Source organism: Bombina bombina, chromosome 11 (genome assembly GCF_027579735.1).
Source record: "Bombina bombina isolate aBomBom1 chromosome 11, aBomBom1.pri, whole genome shotgun sequence".
Lineage (NCBI taxonomy): Eukaryota > Metazoa > Chordata > Amphibia > Anura > Bombinatoridae > Bombina > Bombina bombina.
Window position 1 is genome coordinate 126,450,511 of NC_069509.1, and position 23,095 is coordinate 126,473,605.

Below are 23,095 nucleotides of genomic sequence, written 5' to 3' on the forward strand. Positions count from 1 at the left end.
CTTCAGGGGGGTAGTGTTAGGTTTATTTAAGGGGGGTTTGGGTTAGAGTAGGGGTATGTGGGTGGTGGGTTGTAATGTGGGGGGGGTATTGTGGTTTTTTTTACAGGCAAAAGAGCTGTTTTCTTTGGGGCATGCCCCCGCAAAAGGCCCTTTTAAGGGCTGGTAAGGTAATAGAGCTGATTACTTTTGTAATTTAGTATAGGGTAGGGCATTTTTTTATTTTGGGGGGCTTTGTTATTTTATTAGGGGGCTTAGATTAGGTGTAATTAGTTTAAAATTCTTGTAATTTTTTTTATTTTTTGTAATTTAGTGTTTGTTTTTTTTGTACTTTAGTTTAGTTTATTTCATTGTATTTAATTGTAGGTACTTGTAGTTAATTTAGTTAATGATAGTGTAGTGTTAGGTGTAATTGTAACTTAGGTTAGGATTTATTTTACAGGTAATTTTGTAATTATTTTAACTAGGTAGCTATTAATTAGTCAATAACTATTTAATAGCTATTGTACCTAGTTAAAATAAATACAAAGTTGCCTGTAAAATAAATATAAATGCTAAAATAGCTACAATGTAACTATTAGTTATATTGTAGCTATATTAGGGTTTATTTTACAGGTAAGTATTTAGTTTTATATAGGATTAATTTATTTAGTTAATTTAATGACAGTGTAGTGTTAGGTGTAATTGTAACTTAGGTTAGGGTTTATTTTACAGGTAAATTTGTATTTATTTTAGCTAGGTAGTTATTAACTATTTAATAGCTATTGTACCTAGTTAAAATAAATACAAAGTTGCCTGTAAAATAAATATAAATCCTAAAATAGCTACAATGTAACTATTAGTTATATTGTAGCTATATTAATAGCTAGTAGGGGGCTTAGATTAGGTGTAATTAGTTTAAAATTATTGTAATATTTTATTATTTTTGCTAATTTAGTGTTTGTTTGTTTTTTTGTACTTTTCTGATGGATGGAAGACCTCTTCTTGCCCCGCTTGGATGAAGACTTCTGCCGGTCTGGATGTCCTCTTCTGCCCCATCGGATGAAGACTTCGGCCCGGCTGGGTGAACACGACTCAAGGTAGGGAGATCTTCAGGGGGGTAGTGTTAGGTTTATTTAAGGGGGGTTTGGGTTAGAGTAGGGGTATGTGGGTGGTGGGTTGTAATGTGGGGGGAGGGATTGTGGTTTTTTTTTACAGGCAAAAGAGCTGTTTTCTTTGGGGCATGCCCCGCAAAGGGCCCTGTTCAGGGCTGGTAAGGTAATAGAGCTGTTAACTTTTGTAATTTAGTATAGGTTAGGGCATTTTTTTTATTTTGGGGGGCTTTGTTATTTTATTAGGGGGCTTAGATTAGGTGTAATTAGTTTAAAATTCTTGTAATATTTTTTTATTTTTTGTAATTTAGTGGGGGGGGGTTGTACTTTAGTTTAGTTTTTTTAATTGCATTTAATTGTAGGTACTTGTAGTTAATTTATTTAATGATAGTGTAGTGTTAGGTTTAATTGTAACTTAGGTTAGGATTTATTTTACAGGTAATTTTGTAATTATTTTAACTAGGTAGCTATTAATTAGTCAATAACTATTTAATAGCTTTTGTACCTAGTTAAAATAAATACAAAGTTGCCTGTAAAATAAATATAAATGCTAAAATAGCTACAATGTAACTATTAGTTATATTGCAGCTATATTAGGGTTTATTTTACAGGTAAGTCTTTAGTTTTATATAGGATTCATTTATTTAGTTAATTTAATGATAGTGTAGTGTTAGGTGTAATTGTAACTTAGGTTATGATTTATTTTACAGGTAAATTTGTATTTATTTTAGCTAGGTAGTTATTAAATAGTTATTAACTATTTAATAACTATTGTACCTAGTTAAAATAAATACAAAGTTGCCTGTAAAATACATATAAATCCTAAAATAGCTACAATGTAACTATTAGTTATATTGAAGCTATATTAATAGCTAGTAGGGGGCTTAGATTAGGTGTAAATAGTTTAAAATTATTGTAATATTTTATTATTTTTGGTAATTTAGTGTTTGTTTGTATTTTGGTACTTGTATGATGGATGGAAGACCTCTTCTTGCCCCGCTTGGATGAAGACTTCTGCCGGTCTGGATGTCCTCTTCTGCCCCATCGGATGAAGACTTCGGCCCGGCTGGGTGAACACGACTCAAGGTAGGGAGATCTTCAGGGGGGTAGTGTTAGGTTTATTTAAGGGGGGTTTGGGTTAGAGTAGGGGTATGTGGGTGGTGGGTTGTAATGTGGGGGGGGGATTGTGTTTTTTTTTTACAGGCAAAAGAGCTGTTTTCTTTGGGGCATGCCCCGCAAAGGGCCCTGTTCAGGGCTGGTAAGGTAATAGAGCTGTTAACTTTTGTAATTTAGTATAGGGTAGGGCATTTTTTTTTATTTTGGGGGGCTTTGTTATTTTATTAGGGGGCTTAGATTAGGTGTAATTAGTTTAAAATTCTTGTAATATTTTTTTATTTTTTGTAATTTAGTGTTTGTTTTTTTTTGTAATTTAGTGGGGGGGTTTTGTACTTTAGTTTATTTAATTGTAGATAATTGTAGGTACTTGTAGTTAATTTATTTAATGACAGTGTAGTGTTAGGTTTAATTGTAACTTAGGTTAGGATTTATTTTACAGGTAATTTTGTAATTATTTTAACTAGGTAGCTATTAATTAGTCAATAACTATTTAATAGCTATTATACCTAGTTAAAATAAATACAAAGTTGTCTGTAAAATAAATATAAATGCTAAAATAGCTACAATGTAACTATTAGTTATATTGCAGCTATATTAGGGTTTATTTTACAGGTAAGTATTTTGTTTTAAATATGATTCATTTATTTAGTTAATTTAATGATAGTGTAGTGTTAGGTGTTAGTGTAACTTAGGTTAGGATTTATTTTACAGGTAAATTTGTATTTATTTTAGCTAGGTAGTTATTAAATAGTTATTAACTATTTAATAACTATTGTACCTAGTTAAAATAAATACAAAGTTGCCTGTAAAATAAAAATAAATCCTAAAATAGCTACAATGTAACTATTAGTTATATTGCAGCTATCTTAGGGTTTATTTTACAGGTAAGTCTTTAGTTTTAAATAGGATTCATTTATTTAACTATAGTAAACTTATTTCGTTTTATTTAAATTATATTTAAGTTAGGGGGTGTTAGTGTTAGGGTTAGATTTAGGTTTAGGGGTTAATAACCTTATTATAGTAGCGGCGACGATGGGGGCGGGAGATTAGGGGTTAATAATTGTAGGTAGGTGGCGGCAATGTTAGGGAGGGCAGATTAGGGGTTAATAAAATGTATTATAGTGTTTGCGAGGCGGGAGTGCGGCGGTTTAGGGGTTAATACATTTATTATAGTGGCGGCGATTTGCGGTCGGCAGATTAGGGGTTAATACTTGTAGTTAGATTGTGGCGACGTTGGGGGGAGGCAGATTAGGGGTTAATAACTATAATGTAGGGGTCGGCGGTGTTAGGGACAGCAGGTTAGGGGTTAATAGCTATAATGTAGGCGGCGGCGATATCGGGTCGGCAGATTAGGGGTTAATACTTGTAGTTAGATTGCGGCGACGTTGGGGGAGGCAGATTAGGGGTTAATAACTATAATGTAGGGGTCGGCGGTGTTAGGGACAGCAGATTAGGGGTTAATAGTTATAATGTAGGCGGCGGCGATATCGGGTCGGCAGATTAGGGGTTAATACTTGTAGTTAGATTGCGGCGACGTTGGGGGGAGGCAGATTAGGGGTTAATAACTATAATGTAGGGGTCGGCGGTGTTAGGGACAGCAGATTAGGGGTTAATAGTTATAATGTAGGCGGCGGCGATATCGGGTCGGCAGATTAGGGGTTAATACTTGTAGTTAGATTGCGGCGACGTTGGGGGGAGGCAGATTAGGGGTTAATAACTATAATGTAGGGGTCGGCAGTGTTAGGGACAGCAGATTAGGGGTTAATAGCTATAATGTAGGTGGCGGCGATATTCGGTCGGCAGATTAGGGGTTAATAAAATAATGCAGGTGTCAGCGATAGCGGAGGCAGCAGATTAGGGGTTAATAAGTGTTAGATTAGGGGTGTTTAGAGACTCGGGGTACATGTTAGGGTGTTAGGTGCAGACTTAGTGTTTCCCCATAGGAAACAATGGGGCTGCGGTGTTAGTTTTTTTTCAGCCGAAACTCCCATTGTTTCCTATGGGGAAATGCCGAATTTTAACGAGCTAATTCGGATTTATTCGGAGATACGGCAGCTATTTCGGATTCATTCGGTAGATTCGGAAGTATTTTAATTCGGAAATCCGAATCGATCCGAATCTCCGAATTTACCGAATTTACCGAATTTCCGAATTAATCCGAAACGAACCGCACATGTCTAATGCTGACAGCGTATGCTGTCGGCATTCAGCAATGTCTGTCGGACATGATACGCTACTGTGTATCATGTCGGATAGACATTGATAAATCATATCAGACGCTTTGTCTGTGTTTAACCCTGTGCATAGATTAAACATACAGGGTGAATCCCAATTTTGTGTTTGTTTTTTGACAGATAATTTTTGTGGGATATTTATTTATAATTTCAAAAGTGTTGTCCTGTGTTTATCAAGGCTTTTTAACTTTGGAATTTGATAAGTGAAAAATGACCTTGTAAATGTGTTATCAAGTATCAAGAATTGCACAGGTTAAAGGGACAGTCAAGTACAAAAAAAACTTTCATGATTCAAATTTGAATTTTCAAATGATTTTAAACAACTTTCCAATTTACGTCCATCACCAATTTTGCTTTGTTCTCTTGGTATTCTTAGTTGAAAACTAAACCTAGGAGGTTTGTATGCTAATTTCTTAGATCTTGAAGGCCGCCTCTAAGCTGAATGCATTTTGACCACTAGAGGGAGTTAGTTCATGTGTTTCTTATAGATAACATTGAGCTCATGCACGTGAATTTACCGAGGAGTGAGCACTGATTGGCTAAAATGCAAGTCTGTCAAAAGAAATAGTATAGGACCATTGTTCACCAAACTGATAATGAAAAAAGACCGCACATATTTACATATACAAATACACTTTTGAGCCCTTCCCAGTCCAACACCTTTTATTTAAACATATTATTATGTATTTTAATAATAAACATATATTGGGGATAGTTACCCATTTTGTACTTGACTGATGTTTGATAAGTGTTAACTAAATACTATTAGGATACTAATTGTCTATTTGACCGCACATGCCTATGTTTTATTCTTAGTCTATTTAGTGATGTTTTTAATGTGTGCATATTTATTTTATCTCTCTCATTTACATTGAAAGTTAAGTTTTCAATTATAAATATTTTTCCCTCTAGTTGTGGGGTGAGACCTTACAGTAGTAAATATTGGCTCTTTTTGAGTGCTTTGGGGATGCTACTTTCTTTCTTTTGATTAATTGGTTTCACATTCGCATCCAGCACCACCTGAGGGATAGGGCTTTACCCCTCCCCCTTAGGGATATACTAATTGTATCAACTACTCTATCTTGTCATTACATATATATCTGTATATATCTATACCTATATGTAATCATCTATATGTATATATATATAAATATATTTGTTTAAAAAAACATCAGATAAATGTAGAAATATTTAATTATTAATAAATAGACCATATTCCATTTTCTCTTCGAACATTGGGTATGAAATATTCATATTTTCATGTCGGGTTAGCACAAATACGAAAATGCTATAGTGCTATAGGGGCCGATTTATTAAGCGGGGGGGGCGGACATGATTCGCTGTGACTAATCATGTCCGCCCGACATCGCTAAATGCCGACAGAATATGCTGTCGGCATTTATCATTGTACACGCATTTCTAGTGAAATTCTTGTGCAATGCCGCCCCCTGCACATTCGCGGTCAATCATCCCGATCGCTGCTGCTTAACTCCTGGTTCCTGCGAGCACAGAATGAGAAGCATTCGCTGCTTAATAAATCGTCCCCATAGTTTTTTGTGTCAGAGAGTGGGTGTTCCACTTTTGTTCTCAATTGACTTCTATGGGGGAATGCGAAAATGTGATCGCTATTTTAGAATTTCAACTTTAATTTTTATTTAAAAAACAGCAATGTAACGCTTAGGAGCCGACACATTTTTGGTTCAGAACCTGGGTTACGCTTGCTTATTGGTGGCTAAATGTATCAAGGGTGCCGAACCTAAAATGGGCCAGCTCCTAAGCTTTACATTCCTGCTTTTTAAATAAAGATAGCAAGAGAATGAATAAAAATTGATAATAGGAGTAAATTAGAATGATCGTGAAAGAAAACAATTGGGTTTAGTATCCCTTTAATCGCAATTTGGGTTACCGCTGGAGAAAAAAAAGTTTACTTTCAACTTGTAAAACCAGTGCAACTTGGCTACCGCAAAAATTAAAATCCTAGCGGAGTTTTTGCTATAGCGAAAATGCTCCACTTGTAATCTAGCCCATTATGTTTAATATATATATGTATATATGTGTGTGTGCGAAATACTTAAATATAGCATACATTAAGGGACAAATTACAAGTGGAGCGCAATTTATAGCACATATTACAAGTTGAAAGTAAAAGTTTTGAGAACGAACATACCCTGACGCGCGATAACTTCAGGACTTATTCTCCCCTAACACTTCAATGGAGATCGCGGAAGAAAAAAACCTAACATCTATCGCTCGCTCGCTAACCTGACAGGAGTTATTAATATTTCCCATTTCAATGTTCTTCACACACAGGAAAATTTTATTTTTATTTTAAATAAATATTTCTATATATCTAGTCATATAGATATATCGGTATAGATATATATTTTACATTAACATTGTCAAGTATATATAGAAATATTTATTTAAAAATAAAAAGTAATTTTTCTATGTGAAGAACATTGGTATGTAAAATATGCATAAATCACTTCAGATTTTTTGCTTTGGGTTTAAAGCGGTGTCGGGTTAGCGTATATGAAGAATTAGTTATCTTAAGGCGCGTGATGTAAATATTAAATATTAGAGAATAAATACAATATTAACAACTAGTCCTAAAGCCCGTTCACACGGGCCATTTTTTGCAGTACAGTGGTACCACCCCTGGCGTTCTCTCCCTCCCACTCTCTTTTGCTTTCTCTCTCTCCCCCCTCTCTTTTGCGCTCTCTCCCCCTCTCTCCATCTCCCCCTCTCTCGCTCCCCTCTCTCCCCCCTCTCTCTCTCTCTTTCTCTCTCTCCCCCCTTTCTCTCTCTCTCTCTCCTCTCTCTCTCTCTCTCTCCCCTCCCCTCTCTCTCTCTCTCTCCCCTCTCTCTATCTCACCCCTCTCTCTCTCCCCTCTCTCTATCTCCCCTCTATCTCTCTCTCCCCCCTCTCTCTCTCTCTCGCCTCTCTCTTTCTCTCTCCCCTCTCTCTGTCTCTCTCTCTCCCCTCTATCTCTCTCCCCTCTATCTCTCTCTCTCCCCCCCCCCTCTCTCTCTCTCCCCCCCTCTCTCTCTCTCCCCTCTCTCTCTCTCCCTCCCCTCTCTCCCTCCCTCTCTCCCCCCTCTCCCCTCTCTCTCTCCCCCCCCCCCTCTCTCTCTCTCTCTCTCTCTCTCCCCCTCTCTCCCCCTCTCTTTCTCTCTCCCCCTCTCTCTCTCCCCCCCCCTCTCTCTCTCTCTCTCCCCCCCCCTCTCTCTCTCTCTCTCTCTCTCTCCCCCCTCTCTCTCTCTCCCCTCTCTCTCTCTCCCCCTCTTCTCTCTCTCTTTCTCCCCCCCCTCTCTCTCTCTCTCCCCCCTCTGTCTCTCCTCTCTCTCTCTTGCCCCTCTATCTCTCCCCCCCTCTCTCTCTCCCCCCCTCTCTCTCCCCTCTCTCTCTCTCCCCTCTCTCTGTGTCTCTCCTCTCTCTCCCCTCTCTCTCTCCCCTCCCCCCTCTCTCTCTCTCCCCCTCTCTCTCTCATTCTCTCTCTCCTCTCTCTCTCTCTCCCTCTCCCCCCTCTCTCTCTGTCTCTCTCTCTCCCGCTCCCCCCTCTCTCTTTCCCCTCTCTCTCTCCCCCTTTAACTCCCCCCTCTTTCTCCCCCCTCTCTCTCCCCACATCTCCCCCCCTCTCTCCACATCTCCCCCTCTCCCCCCTCTCTCCACATCTCCCCCCTCTCTCCACATCTCCCCACATCTCTCCCCTTTCTCCACATCTCCCCCCTCTCTCCACATCTCCCCCCTCTCCACATCTCCCCCTCCCTCACTCCACATCTCCCCCCTCTCTCCACATCTCCCCCCTCTCTCCACATCTCCCCACATCTCTCCCCTCTCTCCACATCTCCCCCCTCACTCCACATCTCCCCCCTCACTCCACATCTCCCCACATCTCTCCACATCTCCCCCCTCACTCCACATCTCCCCCCTCTCCCCACATCCCTCCACCCTCTCTTGAGCTGTTTGAGCTCTCTTCACGGGCCTTCACGCTAGGCTCCGCCCCCTTCACGGGCCTTCGCGTTAGGCCCCGCCCCTTCACGCTCGGCCACGCCCATTTTTGCTCGGCGCAGTCGGCAGAACAGGTAGGGACTTAGGCCAGTGTGTTTGTCCGCGTGCTGTCTCTACTGCGCATGACAGCTTCGGACAAACATACTTGGCCTTTTATAGTATAGGATTATTATAGTTACTGTAAAATGTATCTGTTTCTTCTAAAGATATGGTGAGTCCACGGGTACATCTTCATTACTGATGGGAATATCACTCCTTGCCAGCAGGAGGAGGCAAAGAGCACCACAGTAAAACTGTTAAGTACCACTCCTGTAAGGTGTTGTAAAACTCAGTAAGTTATGGAACACAATTGCAGAATTATTAATTAGTTTTGTGACACTGCAGTGAATGGAGCTGCACTATAGATGAGTGGAACTCTTTTCCTGCAGTGTTTAAATTTTTTCTCTGATATTTCCCCAATGGAAGGGAGATGATCTTAATATCCTTACTAGGAATATAAGATAGGTGAGTAGAACAAAAGGCAGTGAGTAAGGAACGATGAGAAGACTCTGTTATTTAAGTAATAATACCAAATTAAGTTCGAGTAACAATTCTCCAAGATCAACAGAGATTAGGCAAGAGTCAATGTAATAGGTTCTTATAACTCATAGGAGGTTAGTGTTAACCGCTCTATTCCTTTTCACATGCAGGAAGAGAAGGTAAGTGAGAGGGGTGTAGGTACTGATAGGCTGACAGGCTGCTTCGGCAGTGTTCTGCACAGCGTGTGTGGTCACTGTGTTCAGTGAAAGAACTGACAGGCTGATTCGGCAGATGTCTGCACAGCGTGTGTGAACACTGTGTTCAGTGAAAGAACTGACAGGCTGATTCGGCAGAAGTCTGCACAGCGTGTGTGATCGCTGTGTAAAGTGAGAGAACTGACAGGCTGAGTACTGCGGCTACCTCCGTGTGGATAACACGAACTGCTGACAGGCACTGTGAGTAACAAGCTGAGTGTTGTGAACGCTGCAGCGCGGTCTGGTTGGGAGGAGTCTGCGGTTAGTTGATAGTTCTCCTTGCAAGTCGCTACAGAGTTTGCAAACAGCTGTGGCTTAAGTAGCGTAAGGTGTTGATAAGAGTTCAGCTACAAACTTCAGTATAGATGTTTAGTTGAAGGCGGTAACTGCTGCTCCGTTAGATTTGTAATTCCAAAAGGTCTTCCAGGTAAAGCTCAGGTATCTTTAGGTTACAACTAAAATTACTAAGCAGTAAATCAGCCGGAAATGGTGGAACTTATAACTGAGGTGACCAATGAAACTTCAGCCCAGTCTTAAAGAGACAGTATCCTTACAACTCCCTTACCCACCACCCCCAGTCATTCTCTTTGCCTCTAGTGCATGGAGGAAGTAAAGTTTTAGGTGTCTGAAGAAAAATTGGATTTTCACTACAAGCATGTTTTTAAGGGTATAGCTGTATCCCACGTTAGTCTTTGCAGTCAAGCAGTGGTGGCTATAAAGCAGTTGGGAACTTGCAAAGTGGTGTTTGACGCGTTTTCCTAACAGTTGCTGCCCTAGTTTACAAAGCTAGAGTTGGATACTCTGTTCTTTATTTCTCAAGAGTCCCTGTGAGCAGATGTGTCCTCTTATACCTTGTAAGCCTGGACGGCCAGGCTACAGGTAAGTGCCTTTTTGTCTTCTGGGTATGGGAGACTGTGCACTACATTGGTTAAGCTGCAGTATTTTCTGGGACGTATATATCCTGTAGCTGGATATTGATAAAAGGCAGGGAGCAGGCACTTAAATGTGACCGGTTTGACACGGTTTTTACCTTAATGGTAATTCAGTTTAAACCTTTTTATTGGGTTCAGCTTGCAAGTTGTTTTTTTTTTAAATAGTTTTTTTATTTGAGGATTGTTACAAGGCATACATATAAAACAAAGCAATAAAACATAGTAATAATGAGAAATACAGCATAGTACCACATTTTTCCAATATACACTACATATTCCAGACAAGAGGTACAGACATAAGGTATGCAACTAATATGCCTAATGATCATTACACCTCCCTGATGTCACACAAGGTCACTTTTGGGCCTCAATAGAAACTAGTTAAACTATAGGGGGCTAACTTCAACAAAGGAGACCACTTTTGGGTCTCAGATGACAAACCTCTTTTTTAATCTTTAATATGGACTTTGTACATTCGTATTTTATTACTTTATCTGCATAGTGCCATCAATGCTACAGAGATCCATCTAAGGGATCTGAAAACTAGGGTATAGTTGAGGACACATCATTAATACAGTAGCTTCATATATAGAGATAGAGAAAAAACAAACTGCAGACTCAAACTAAACCTGTATAGACATCAACAGACGTAAATCAGAAATGATGACCATTATACAATATAAGATAGTGACATACATGAGATATAAATAACCAATAAACAAACTTATATTTAACTATCTGCAGGCAAAAGGTGAACCAATCTAAGAGTACCTCAACTAGCAGGTTAGATGTAGAGAAGAGCGTGCTTATAAACACAGCAATATTATTGTTGGTAGGGCCCAAAGAGCAGCTAGGGCTCTTTGGACAGGGCAGAGATTGCGTAACTCTGCCAAAAGGGAAGGGAATGGAGGGGAAATGCAGGAGATAAATTGCTGAGACATTATCAGACTAGGACTGAAACTGCAGGCGTTAGCAAACTCTAAGAAAGATTTGGGTAGGTGGCATAGAGCTGATACGCTGAAAGCTGCTTCAACTAGTTAAACTAAATGTATGCTTTAAATATACTACATAAATATCCTTTTCACATACCGATATTATAGTAATAATAGCCCGCACTATGCACAGTTAAGAGATCCAAAGATCTCCTACAATATTTTGGTAGAGTCTGTTACATGGTTTCACCAGAGTCGCACATCAGAATTATATAATGCCACTTGGTCCTAGACCTATAAAATTTATGCAAAAGAATAAGATTTCCCAATGTCTGCCTGCATAATACTAAAAATACATATATTGTAAATACAGAAATATTCAGAGGGTAAATGCGATCAATGTGTTCAACTACATAGACCTCAGGAAAACATATACTGGCTATAACATATATTACCTGCCTAAGGGACATATTCACATCAGCATTGTACGTGTATGATCTCTAAGTACAATTTAAGGAAAGAAAAAAAAAAAAAAAACGCACACAATAGACATAATAACTATGGAGTCTCTCCTGTGTTCAATGTTGGAAAACACAAACTATTAGGCAGGAAGCAGATCATCTGAAATATAAATTAGTTCCCTTGGCGTGAGTCAATATTTGTGCACCACAAAGACAGTCAAAGTTGGGACAAAATGTGTAAGACTGAATGGACGAGGCTGACAGGTGTCCCGGTTCCCTGAGCAAAGACCACAAACTAGCCCACTCCTGCCCGTCTGATTCTACAGACCAAGTTGCCGTAGGAACAGTACTCCCGAGAGGTCGGATCAATTTTCCCTGGGATCCAAGCTAGGGTAAGGCTGCACATGAGGAAGTCAGTTGTCCACCCCGCTAAAACCTCTCCGAATTTAGAAGGGCTACAGACCTGCATAAGGACCAGATCCGTGCTGATTGGCAGTGGCTCCGTCCAGGACGAACCGGCATGCAGTATGTCAAAAGTAAGGTCGCTCGCGGCAGTTCGGGCTCCTACTTGAAAGATAGATGTAATAAGGAGTTCATCCTTAATGCAGTGAGCTGCGCACGGTAGGTTGTGCACATTTCCCAGTTGCTTTTCTGTATTTGGCTCCATTAGCTTAGGCACTAGGATCCATGAGGAAATAGTCTCCGCGGTATTGCGACTTCCTTGCAGCTGCATGGGGCTGTGATGTGAGTTGAAGCTAGGTCAAATCTCCTTCTCCATAATGAGCCCAGTGTTCTCTTTTACATTGTTCTGAGCTTCAGCAATTGCCAGAAGCCGATCAAACCGATCACACATCCGTTTCTCATATTCTTCAAATAGGGCTTGTATCTGTAGAAATAGGTTCCCCTCCATACTGTTGTTAACCCAGTTTCCCCGGGGGAGGGTGCCGAGATCTCTCTCACGAGAAGCCGTTGAAAGGTCTCAGCTGTCCGGTCTGGGAACTCTCAGAAATTTCAAAATAGTAATATACACTGAATCAGCTCATCAACTGCTGCTATAGAAAGCACAATATCAGGCTGGATGGCTGCACATCATCAAGATTATAGGCAAAATGTGAGTCTGTTTTGCAGAGCTCCCAAATAAGAGGCCATCTTCAGACCTGGCCTGGAACACGCCCCCCAGCTTGCAAGTTTTTAATGTCAGAACACTTGTTGTTCTCTGCTATGTGGTTCATGTCTCACACACTGTATGTGGAGGGCACTGTCGTTATTGTGTAACGTATCATGCACCTTTTATGTTATGGGTTGTTTTCCTTCTCTGTTTAATTGTTGGACCGCAGTGTCCTATAAGTCTTAAAGGCTATATTGGGTACATAGCTACCCTTTATGTATGAGACAAGACAATAGCGGATCTCTACTAGGTTGGTAGCTATTTCTAGTCACGCTTCCCTGTTTTTTGAACACATCCTTTTTAGGATTTAGTCTCTTTGTTTGTCCGCTATTATTTATTTATCAGGGTGGGTAGAGACAGGGAGGGAAGAAGCGCAGAAGCGTGCGCTGGTAGTTGGCTCCTTTCCCAGTCAGCGGGTCATGTGACTCTTTTCTCCACTGTTGAGTATTGCGGTGTTAATTTGAAGACAGATTCAAAATGCATCTCTAGAATATCGTTCTGATATTCTACTTTCTGCTGTTTAGCGATCGGCCGTGCTTCTGGGCAATTTATTCTGATCAGTCAGAAATGCCTTTGTCGAATGTTTCAAAAGTACATTACTGTTTAAATAAATAGTTTTTAATCAACTGCAGATTCCTTTAAAGAATCTTATGTGTCTCTGTCTGGGGCAGGGCATTCGTCCTGTGACTCAATTACGGAGATTATTTTTCTTCTTCTACAGAAAATATTTATTTAGTAGCAGATTGCAATTAATGTAATTTTTAATTGTTTCCTATATGTATTGTTCTTAAAATCACAGTACATTACGTATTTATTCTTTTCCTTGGGAAATGCTAGAATTTATAGACTGGATGCATGTCTCTTATGTTTTGTTATTCTTCCTATGCTGCTTGCCTAGAGTAACTTTTCTCAGGGAGAGATAAGTTATTGCTGCTGAACCCACTGTCTCTTAGGTTAATGCTGTTCAGACGATGCCACAGCATTTTCTGAAGAATGTCCCAAGCTCTTTGGCGTCACAAACAGTGCCCTGCGTTTCCTCTCAGTCTCCTGGAGGAGTTTATTTGCTTGCAGAATTTTATTGCTCAGGTATCCTTGTGATATTGGCGGCATTGGAAATAGCAAGAGGATTATTTGAGATTCAGATAGTAAGGTTTCTGTTCCACCTGTTACTACACAGGCTTCCCTTCCTCATAAGTTTGATGAGGAGGATACGTGGTAGCTTCTGAGGGTAAAATCTCAGATTCCAACAGTATAATTCCTTAATCTAATGCTGAAGTAACTTTTTTCAGATGTATGCTTGAACACCTTGTGTATTGTTAAAGGAGGTTATAGCTACTTGGACGACATTGATATCCCTGTCGTTGTCAACCGTTAGAAGTTTAGTAAACTTTATCCTTTCTAGGATGTTCCTTCCATATGTAAGTGGTTCTAGAGGTACTTTGGAGTTTTTCACAGGCATAGCAGAAACTACGGATACCTTTCTCCCTGTCTCCCATCCTTTTCAGGATCTTCCTGTCGCTGACTCCATTTGAATGCACGGTGCCTTAAAGGGACACTGAACCCAATTTTTTTCTTTCATGATTCAGATAGAGCATGCAAAATTCAAGCAACTTTCTAATTTACTCCTATTATCAATTTTTCTTCGTTCTCTTGCTATCTTTATTTGAAAAAGAAGGCAGCTAAGCTTTTTTTGGCTCAGAGGCATGGACAGCACTTTTTAATTAGTGGATTATTTTATCCACCAATCAGCAAGGACAACCCAGGTTGTTCACCAAAAATGGTCCGGCATCTAAACTTACATTCTTGCATTTCAAATTAAGATACCAAGAGAATAAGGAAAATTTGACAATAGGAGTAAATTAGAAAGTTGCTTAAAATTTCATGCTCTATCTGAATCACACAAAAAAATTGGGTTCAGTGTCCCCTTAAGTAGAAGGGAGTATTCTACTATGGCTTAGAAGATCGTTGATCCCTATAGAGGATAGTTGTTCCTTTACGGATCTCTTATTAAGAAGCTGGAGGTTTGTTTGCTCAATTAGGGTGATGCGTTGTCTAATTAGACTTGCTGTTTTAGCCCTCGAGACAAATTCTTGCATGGGTGCTGGTCCACTCTGGCTTGTATGGCTGTCCTTGGGGATCCAAGGATTTGCTGATTCCTTCTAGAATAGCTCTATTTGGTCAGCTTAGAAGCCTACCTGTGGCTTAGTGGTACAGCCTAGGCTTTATGACACTGCTGATGCAGGTTCATATTTGGAATATATTTTATGTTATCCTCCAAATCCAAGCTTCTGACAGAATTATCCTATGACTTACGGGTGGGAAAAGGTTTTTTACGCCACAAGTCATGAGGAATAGATAATGAATAGTCTTCCTTCTTGAAATCCCAACCATTTTGGGTTCAAGGAGTATCAATCTAAGATTTCCTCTCAAGGGCAGATTTATCTTTCTAGAGTATCTGCAGTCTAGCTATGATGAGAGGTATTCTGGATCCGGGTTCAGGTTCCCGCTGGGAGTGCTAGTTCCAGTAACATAAATGGATCTAGGTAGTTATCTCATGTTTATCAGAGTACACTCTTTCAAGTAGTGTCCATTCTACCTTGATTCAGGAGGGTTTGTTCATACGAACATAGACCTGAAGGATATGTCCTTTTTAGTTCCCATTAGAGCTCTCCAATTATGCATGTCTGGGATCAACTAAAATTTTTGATTTTTTCATCCTAGGAAGACTCTGTTAGGTCTTGGGGAATGGAAAGGGTGCCTTCCTGGACATTGTTTGGTTTAGGTGTCATCTTTCATTCGAGCAGATATTGTCCTGTTTACACTTCCTTGGATGGGATGTGAAGCTGGGGAAGAGTTCCCTGGGCTGGTCCCCCCTTCAAGGGTGTTTCTTTTTAAGAACCTTAAATAGATTCTCTATTTATGAGAATATTTCTATCAGTAATGAAGGAATTCTCCCTCTTACCTCCCTTTTCAGTCTACTGTTCAGCCCATAACTAGCTCTTGTGGTCTGAAGATAGCTTAGATATCTTGTAACCATAGGGTCGGGAGTTTGAATTCAGCTGTAGCTGATTTTCCATTCTCTTTCCAGTGGCTTAATGGTTGGAGGTTTTTGGTCGAGGGTTGTCATCCTTTTTCTCGAGTCCATTTGGGAGCTCTGCAGTTTTGCATCCTCAGTCAATGGAGCGGTGACCATTTGGATCTCTCTCAGAGGATAGATCTGATTGAGCCTTATGTGCTATCTGCATCTGGGTGCATGGTTCTGGGGACATTCCTGGGTGATTGTTAACTCAGACACCAGCCTGTTGGGCTGGGGAGCAGTCTTGAACTTGTTTAAGGCGCTAGATTTTGAATTTAAGAGGAGTCAGTTCTCCCCATTGATATCTTAGAGTAGAGAGCGTTTGTACTCAGCTGTCCTTAGCCGGTTTTTCAGGTTCCAGTCGGACAATGTCAACTCATGGGCTCGAGAGGAACTCTTGGTTCCTTAGCCATGTTGGAGGTGACTTGGTTTGGTCTGTGGGTGGCGGCTCACAATGACTGTCTATTTACATCCACATTCTAGGAGTGGACATCTGGAAAGAGGACTTCCTGAGTAGACAGATTTTTCTTCAGAGAGTGAGTTCTCCGTTTAATCCCCAAATGGGGGGGGGGGGGGGGCTGGAGTTGGATTTGTTGGTGTGTCGGCAGAACGCTAAGCTTCCAAGGTACGATTCAAGGTCAAGAGATTTGAAGGCCGCTCTGATAGATGCATTAGTGGTTCCTTGGGTTTTCAGGCTTGCATACCCTTTTCCTCCGTTTGCTCTCTTTCCACGAGTCATTGATTGTATCAAGCAGGAGAGAGCGTCAGTGATTCTAATAACTCCTGCATGGCCTCGCAGGATATGGTATGCAGATCTAGTGGGGATGTCATCTCTCCCACCGTGGAAACTTCCTCTAAGTAAGGACCTTCTGATTCAGGGTCTCTTCCTTCATCCAAATCATTTCTCTGCAGCTGTCTGCTTGGAGATTGAATGCTTAATTTCTATCTAAGCAGGGTTTTTCTGCGTTGGTTGTTGTGACCATGATTCAGGCTTGCAAGCCTATTTTTAGGAAGATTTTCCATTAGATATGGCATTTATATCTTTATTGGTGTGAATATAAGGGTTGGAATAGAGTTAGTATCCTTAGGATTTTAACATTTCCCCAGGAATGTCTGGAAAAGGTTTGTCAGTTAGTACCCTGAAGGGTCTAATTTCTGCCTTTTCTGTTTTGTTACATTAGCGTTTGGCGGATGTGCCAGACGTTTAATCTTTTTCTCAGGCCTTGGTCAGAATCAGGCCTGTATTTAAGTCTGTTACTCCTTCTTTGGGCCTTAATCTTGTCCTTAGAGCTTTCTTACTGTCTCTGTTTGATCCGTGACATTCCTTAAGATATGCTTTGGTTTGTAAAGCACTTTTATTGCTCTTGAGAAAGACGGCTGGGACCGTTGAAACGCTTTTGCGTTGAGCCAAATAAAGACAAACTTTTTTACTGAATCTGTGATATTGTCTTTTCATATTGGGAAGGAGCCGGTAACCTGCAATATACACTGTGAGTAGATATTCACCTTTGTATGGTGTATTGTCTGATATTTCAGCACCACTATTTTGCACCTAGAGTTATACAACCGAGGAAGGAAAGGAAGATACCAACGACTGATACAAGCTGAACCAGCGCCTCAAGCTAGCACACCTGATCTATTCACACAGACCTTGGGAGAGACTGTGGGACGGCTGCGGTTCACCAGAAGGGGAAAGTATTAATACATATTATACACCTGTTTGCATGTATTCCTTAAGATATTAAGTTGTTATGTTGGAAGTTTTTGTTTCTTCTGGCTATCTCTTCTGCTCGGAGAGTCTCTGAACTCTCAGCTTGCAGTTTGATTCGCCTTATCTTATTGTTCATTCTGATAAGGCAGTTTTTCGTACTAAGTTAGGTTTTCTTCCTAAGGTTGTTTCTAATAAGAATATTAATCAGGAGATTGTTGTTCAATCTCTATGTCCTAAGCCTTTTTCTTACAAAGAATGTCTGTTGCACAATTTGGATGTTGTGCATGCTCTTAATTTCTATCTGGAGGCGACTGAGGATTTTCGCCAATCCTCTGCTCTTTTTGTCTGTTTCTCCAGGAAACGTAAAGGGCAGACAGCTTCTGCTTTTATTTTTTCTTCTTGGTTGCGAACTGTTATTCATCTTGCATATGAGTCTGCTGGTAAGCAACCTCCTGAGAGAATTTCCATTCATTCCATGAGCTGTTTCCACTTCTTGGGCCTTCAAAAATGGAACAGATTTGCAAGGCTGCAACTTGGTCTTCCTTGCATACTTTTTCCAAATGTTATACTTTGCCGAGGCTGCTTTTGGGAGAAAGGTTCTCCAAGCGGTGGTGCCTTCTGTTTAGGTCTGCTTGTCTTGTTCCTCCCTATTCATCTGTATCCTCTAGCTTGGGTATTGGTTCCCAACAGTAATTAAGATGAACCTGTGGATTCATCATATCTTTAGAAGAAAACAAAATTTATGCTTACCTGATAAATTTATTTCTTCAAGATATGGTGAGTCCACAGACCCACCCTTTTTGTTTTTATAAGAGTTTTTGACTAAACCTTTAGACACCTCCGCACCTTGTGTTCCTCTCTTTTCTCTATTTCCTTTTGGTCGAATGACTGGGGGTTGTGGGTAAGGGAGTGGTACTTAACAGTTTTACTGTGGTGCTCTTTGCCTCCTCCTTCTGGCAGGAGTGATATTCCCAACAGTAATTAAGATGAACCCGTGGACTCTTGAAGAAATAAGAAATAAATGTATCAAGTAAGCATACATTTTGTTTTTCTGTGGATCTATAATAATTATTTACATTAATTATTAATATTTTTCAATATTTTATATTTAATAATTACATAAAACTCCCCTTTTTCAAATCAGATCTGGAATGTTAGCAATATTTTAGATGCAGTTTAATTCATCAGTTGTAACAAAGATGCTTTATAACTTGCTATTTAATGTAGATATGAACTTCAAATACCCTGAGCTCCGCCGCCCACTTGAACAGTCAATTTTTCTGTGAGCTAAATGTTTGAATTGTTCTCCAATCATTGCTCCAGGTACAACAAAAGTGCCATATGTGGAGAGCGCTGATTGGATAACAATTCAAACCATGGGGGAATTAAAATTTTATATCTATATTAAAAAGTAAGATATAGTCATCTTCGTTACAACTAATGAATTAAACTCCATCTAAAATATCACTAACATTGTGGATCTGATTTTACAAAGAGGAGAGCTTACTATCACTTTAATATAATACAGGTTTGGTTAGCGCACATGAAGAATTACTGTACTCCTGTCGGACAGGAGTACACTAATCCTTCATGTGTGCTAACCCAATATGAGTTATATTAAGTTGTGTTATGTATTTATTAAATATAAAATATTAAAACATATTAATAATTAATGCGAATAATTATAAATGTACTTTAAAATTCTAAAATATATATATATATATATATATATATATATATATGTACAAAAAGATATAAGATGGGGCTATGTATGGCTCATTTACCTGAGCTGTTAATGATTGAAACCTTAAAAATGATGCATATGATATCCTTTTAAGTATTATTATGGGAGATATATAATGTTCTATAGTATTAAAACAGATACACAAGATATATATTTCAAATCTATAAAGCTAATCCACCCGTTCATACAATTGAATTACAGATTATGGCAGCAAGTGTATAATGTATTCAAAATAAAATAAGTTACAACCTATTAGGACCTTAGTCTGTATAAAAAAAAAACAATCCGTCGTACAAAGACATAAATATAAATAAAATATAAACAGTTAATTTAGGAGATCTTTAAAATTCATAAAAAACAAAACAAAAACCTTTTTAGAGATATTGTCCCTTTTTAAAAAGTCCCAATAAAAGATAGATAAATAAATGTATAAATCCAGAGGGCACTTCCAGGAAATCATACTCCTGCACCCTCTTAGATCTGCACTTACTTCCAAGAACCTCAATCAGTATGAGGTAAGTAGATGGTGTTTGATTAGTAGCCTCCCAGAGTATGGATCCAATAGCGTGTGTATTACACACAATCCTCAGGTGTAGCTGTAGGAACTTCCAAACGCTCTCTGGTATAGATGTCCTCAGTATTCCAAGCGTTGGTGGCTCGATATGCAATAAAACACAAAGCCAGAAAAGGGCTTGTATCTAAGCCTCTGCAGACTGCCCCCTTATCTCAGTACTTTTCACAGACTTGTATTTTACCCACTCAGTGTTGACTCAAACTACTCCACAGGAGTGAGCGTGTTATCTTTATAGCACACATGAACTAGCAGTGTCTTGCAGCTGTTCATGTGTGCTATAAAGATAACTTGCTCACTCCTGTGGAGTTGTTTGAGTCAACACTGAGTGGGTAAAATACAAGTCTGTGAAAAATACTGAGATAATATATATTAAGTCCTTTGCAGTCAAATACATGGCCATATACCTTTCAACCCTTATAACATATTTTAATTAATATTTATATGAATAACTTTTATTAGATAGCGTAACACTTTAATGTATTTATGTTGTGCTTGGTGCAACTTTTATTTTATCCCTAACCCTTTATGCAAGGTCTTCAGTCGTTCAAACTTGACGAGCATTATATTTGATGCGTTTGAACATGTTTACTTTCAACTTGTAATATGCATGCAAATGAATGTGCCCACAATATTTCAATATTGCACATGTGCCAACCTTAGCACGCCACTTGTATCTAGCCCTAATTTTATTATGCCTATATTTTAGCCCTAACACTTTACTTTATCCCTAACCCTTTATGCAAGGTCTTCAGTCGTTCAAACTTGACGAGCATTATATTTGATGCGTTTGAACATGTTTACTTTCAACTTGTAATATGCATGCAAATGAATGTGCCCACAATATTTCAATATTGCACATGTGCCAACCTTAGCACGCCACTTGTATCTAGCCCTAATTTTATTATGCCTATATTTTAGCCCTAACACTTTACTTCAGCTCAACACAACACATAACTCTCCATTTGTAATATGAGCAATGATAGCACATCCTGTGCTATCCATTAAAAGTGTTGCGAGTGCTAAGAAATGTTAAAGTTTCAGTGGTGAATCTCTTCTTTACCTTTGACTTGTAATACAAGATTGCGTGTTATTCTTATTGTGGGGTTGCAATATGAATACTGCACCCAGCACAATCTATAGCGATCTGCTTCTGATCTAGGCCTAAGTATCTAAATTCTTGAGTTTTCTAAGAAACAAAACTTTGTTATGTGGACTATGTATTTAAATTTCATAAAACATAGCTATATTGTTTTCTGAATTATTAATCCAAAACCTTATTTATCTCACCATTGTGTGATTTGAAATTTTTGAGAAGAGGTTTTAATTCATCTTGGATTCTGCTTTCAACTGTCTTCTTTCCCATTCCAAAATCTCGTAGGGTTGAGAGTGTGAACCTTCTCATTATTCTCCATGAATCTCCATGACTGAACACAATACCTGAATATGACAACATATAGTGACAAGGCTTATGCTATGGAACACTTTTTCTAAAGCATTATTCTGAACAGCTATTAAGTAGTTGGTAATATCCTCTAGATAATCATGATACTGAATTCCTAAAATTCCTTGTGGCTTATGTAATATTTCTTAGATGTGTGCATAGTACCAATATGACAGGTATCCAGGACCAGTAAGGAAAGTCTAATGGACCAGTAAGGCAGACCTCCATGACCAGTGAAACCACACTAATGGACAATGTATCAGATCTCCGGGGGGGGGGGGGGGAAGCAAATCTAGCAGAACAATATGACAGGTCAGGAGCAATACAGAAAAAAAATTAATAGGCCAAAGGAGAGGTCTCCAGAATAAATACAGTAAGATTAATTGGCCAGTGTCACTGCTGATCAAAACTAATACAACATGTGTAATCAGCCAATAATCATTATCAGGACCTATGCAGCATGTGTAATGGGCCAACATGACTGGTCATTGGGGTCCATAAAAAAAAATCTAAAAGGCCAATTAAAATGGTCATCAGGACCAAAACAGTAAGTCTGGCTGATACTTAGGACCAATACAACTCTAAGAATGAATATGGCTGGGGAAAAGGATTATTCCAGCACATCTAATGGGATGATATGATGGGTTATTAGGATAAATACATCATGTTTAATGGGCCATCATGGCTGGTGATAAGGGTCATACAGCAAGTCTAATAGGCCAATATTTTTGGTCATTAAGGCCAACACATCAAGTGTAATGGGCCAATATAACAGGCCCTCAGGGCTAAGGAAACAAATCTAGGTCAGGTCAGTGAAGTAGCAACAATAATGCAAATCTAATTGACCAGTATGGTAGGTCTACAAGAGCAGTAAAAACAAGTCTAATTTTCCAATATGTCAGGTATCTAGAAATAAAAAAGTACGTCTGGTATGCAGCCCCAATTCAGTAAATCTAATGGCGTAATATGGTAGGTCAACAGGACCAATAATGCAGGTCTAATGGACCAATATGGCAGCTGTCTAGGACCAATACATTAAGTATAACAGAGCTATACGACATGTCAATAGTAATAATGAATCACATATTATTGACCAAAATGGTCTGTTATCAGAAACAGTGAAGCAACTCTAATGAACAAATATGGCAAATCTTCAGGACCAATAAAGCAAGTCTAGCAAACCAATATGGCAGGTCTTTAGGAACAGTGAAGCAACTCTAATGAACAAATATGGCAAATATTCAGGACCACTAAAGCAAGTCTAGCAAATCAATATGGCAGGTCTTTAGGAACAGTGAAGGATATCTAATGAACAAATATGGCAAATATTCAGGACCATTAAAGCAAGTCTAGCAAGCCAATATGGCAGGTCTTTAGGAACAGTGAAGGAAAGCTAATGAACAAATATGGCAAATCTTCATGACCAATAAAGCAAGTCTAGCAAACAAATATGGCAGGTCTTTAGGAACAGTGAAGGAAAGCTAATGAACAAATATGGCAAATCTTCATGACCAATAAAGCAAGTCTAGCAAACAAATATGGCAGGTCTTTAGGAACAGTGAAGCAACTCTAATGAACAAATATGGCAAATATTCATGACCACTAAAGCAAGTCTAGCAAATCAATATGGCAGGTTTTTAGGAACAGTGAAGGAAATCTAATGAACAAATATGGCAAATCTTCAGGAACACTAAAGCAAGTCTAGCAAATCAATATGGCAGGTCTTTAGGAACATTGAAGGAAATCTAATGAACAAATATGGCAAATCTTCAGGACCATTAAAGCAAGTCTAGCAAACCAATATGGCAGGTCTTTAGGAACAGTGAAGGAAAT

The 23,095-nt window shown here is 39.2% G+C and overlaps 1 protein-coding gene across 1 annotated transcript in view; it reads right to left on the bottom strand.

Annotated features, from left to right (window-relative positions):
- The window catches only part of LOC128642097 (cytochrome P450 2K1-like), a 126,634-nt gene that overhangs the window by 50,668 nt on the left and 52,871 nt on the right, over positions 1–23,095 (bottom strand). Inside the window, exon 3 of the mRNA XM_053694755.1 lies at positions 21,109–21,258. Within this exon, the coding sequence (XP_053550730.1) occupies positions 21,109–21,258 (150 nt within the window). The remainder of the gene's footprint in view (positions 1–21,108; positions 21,259–23,095) is intronic.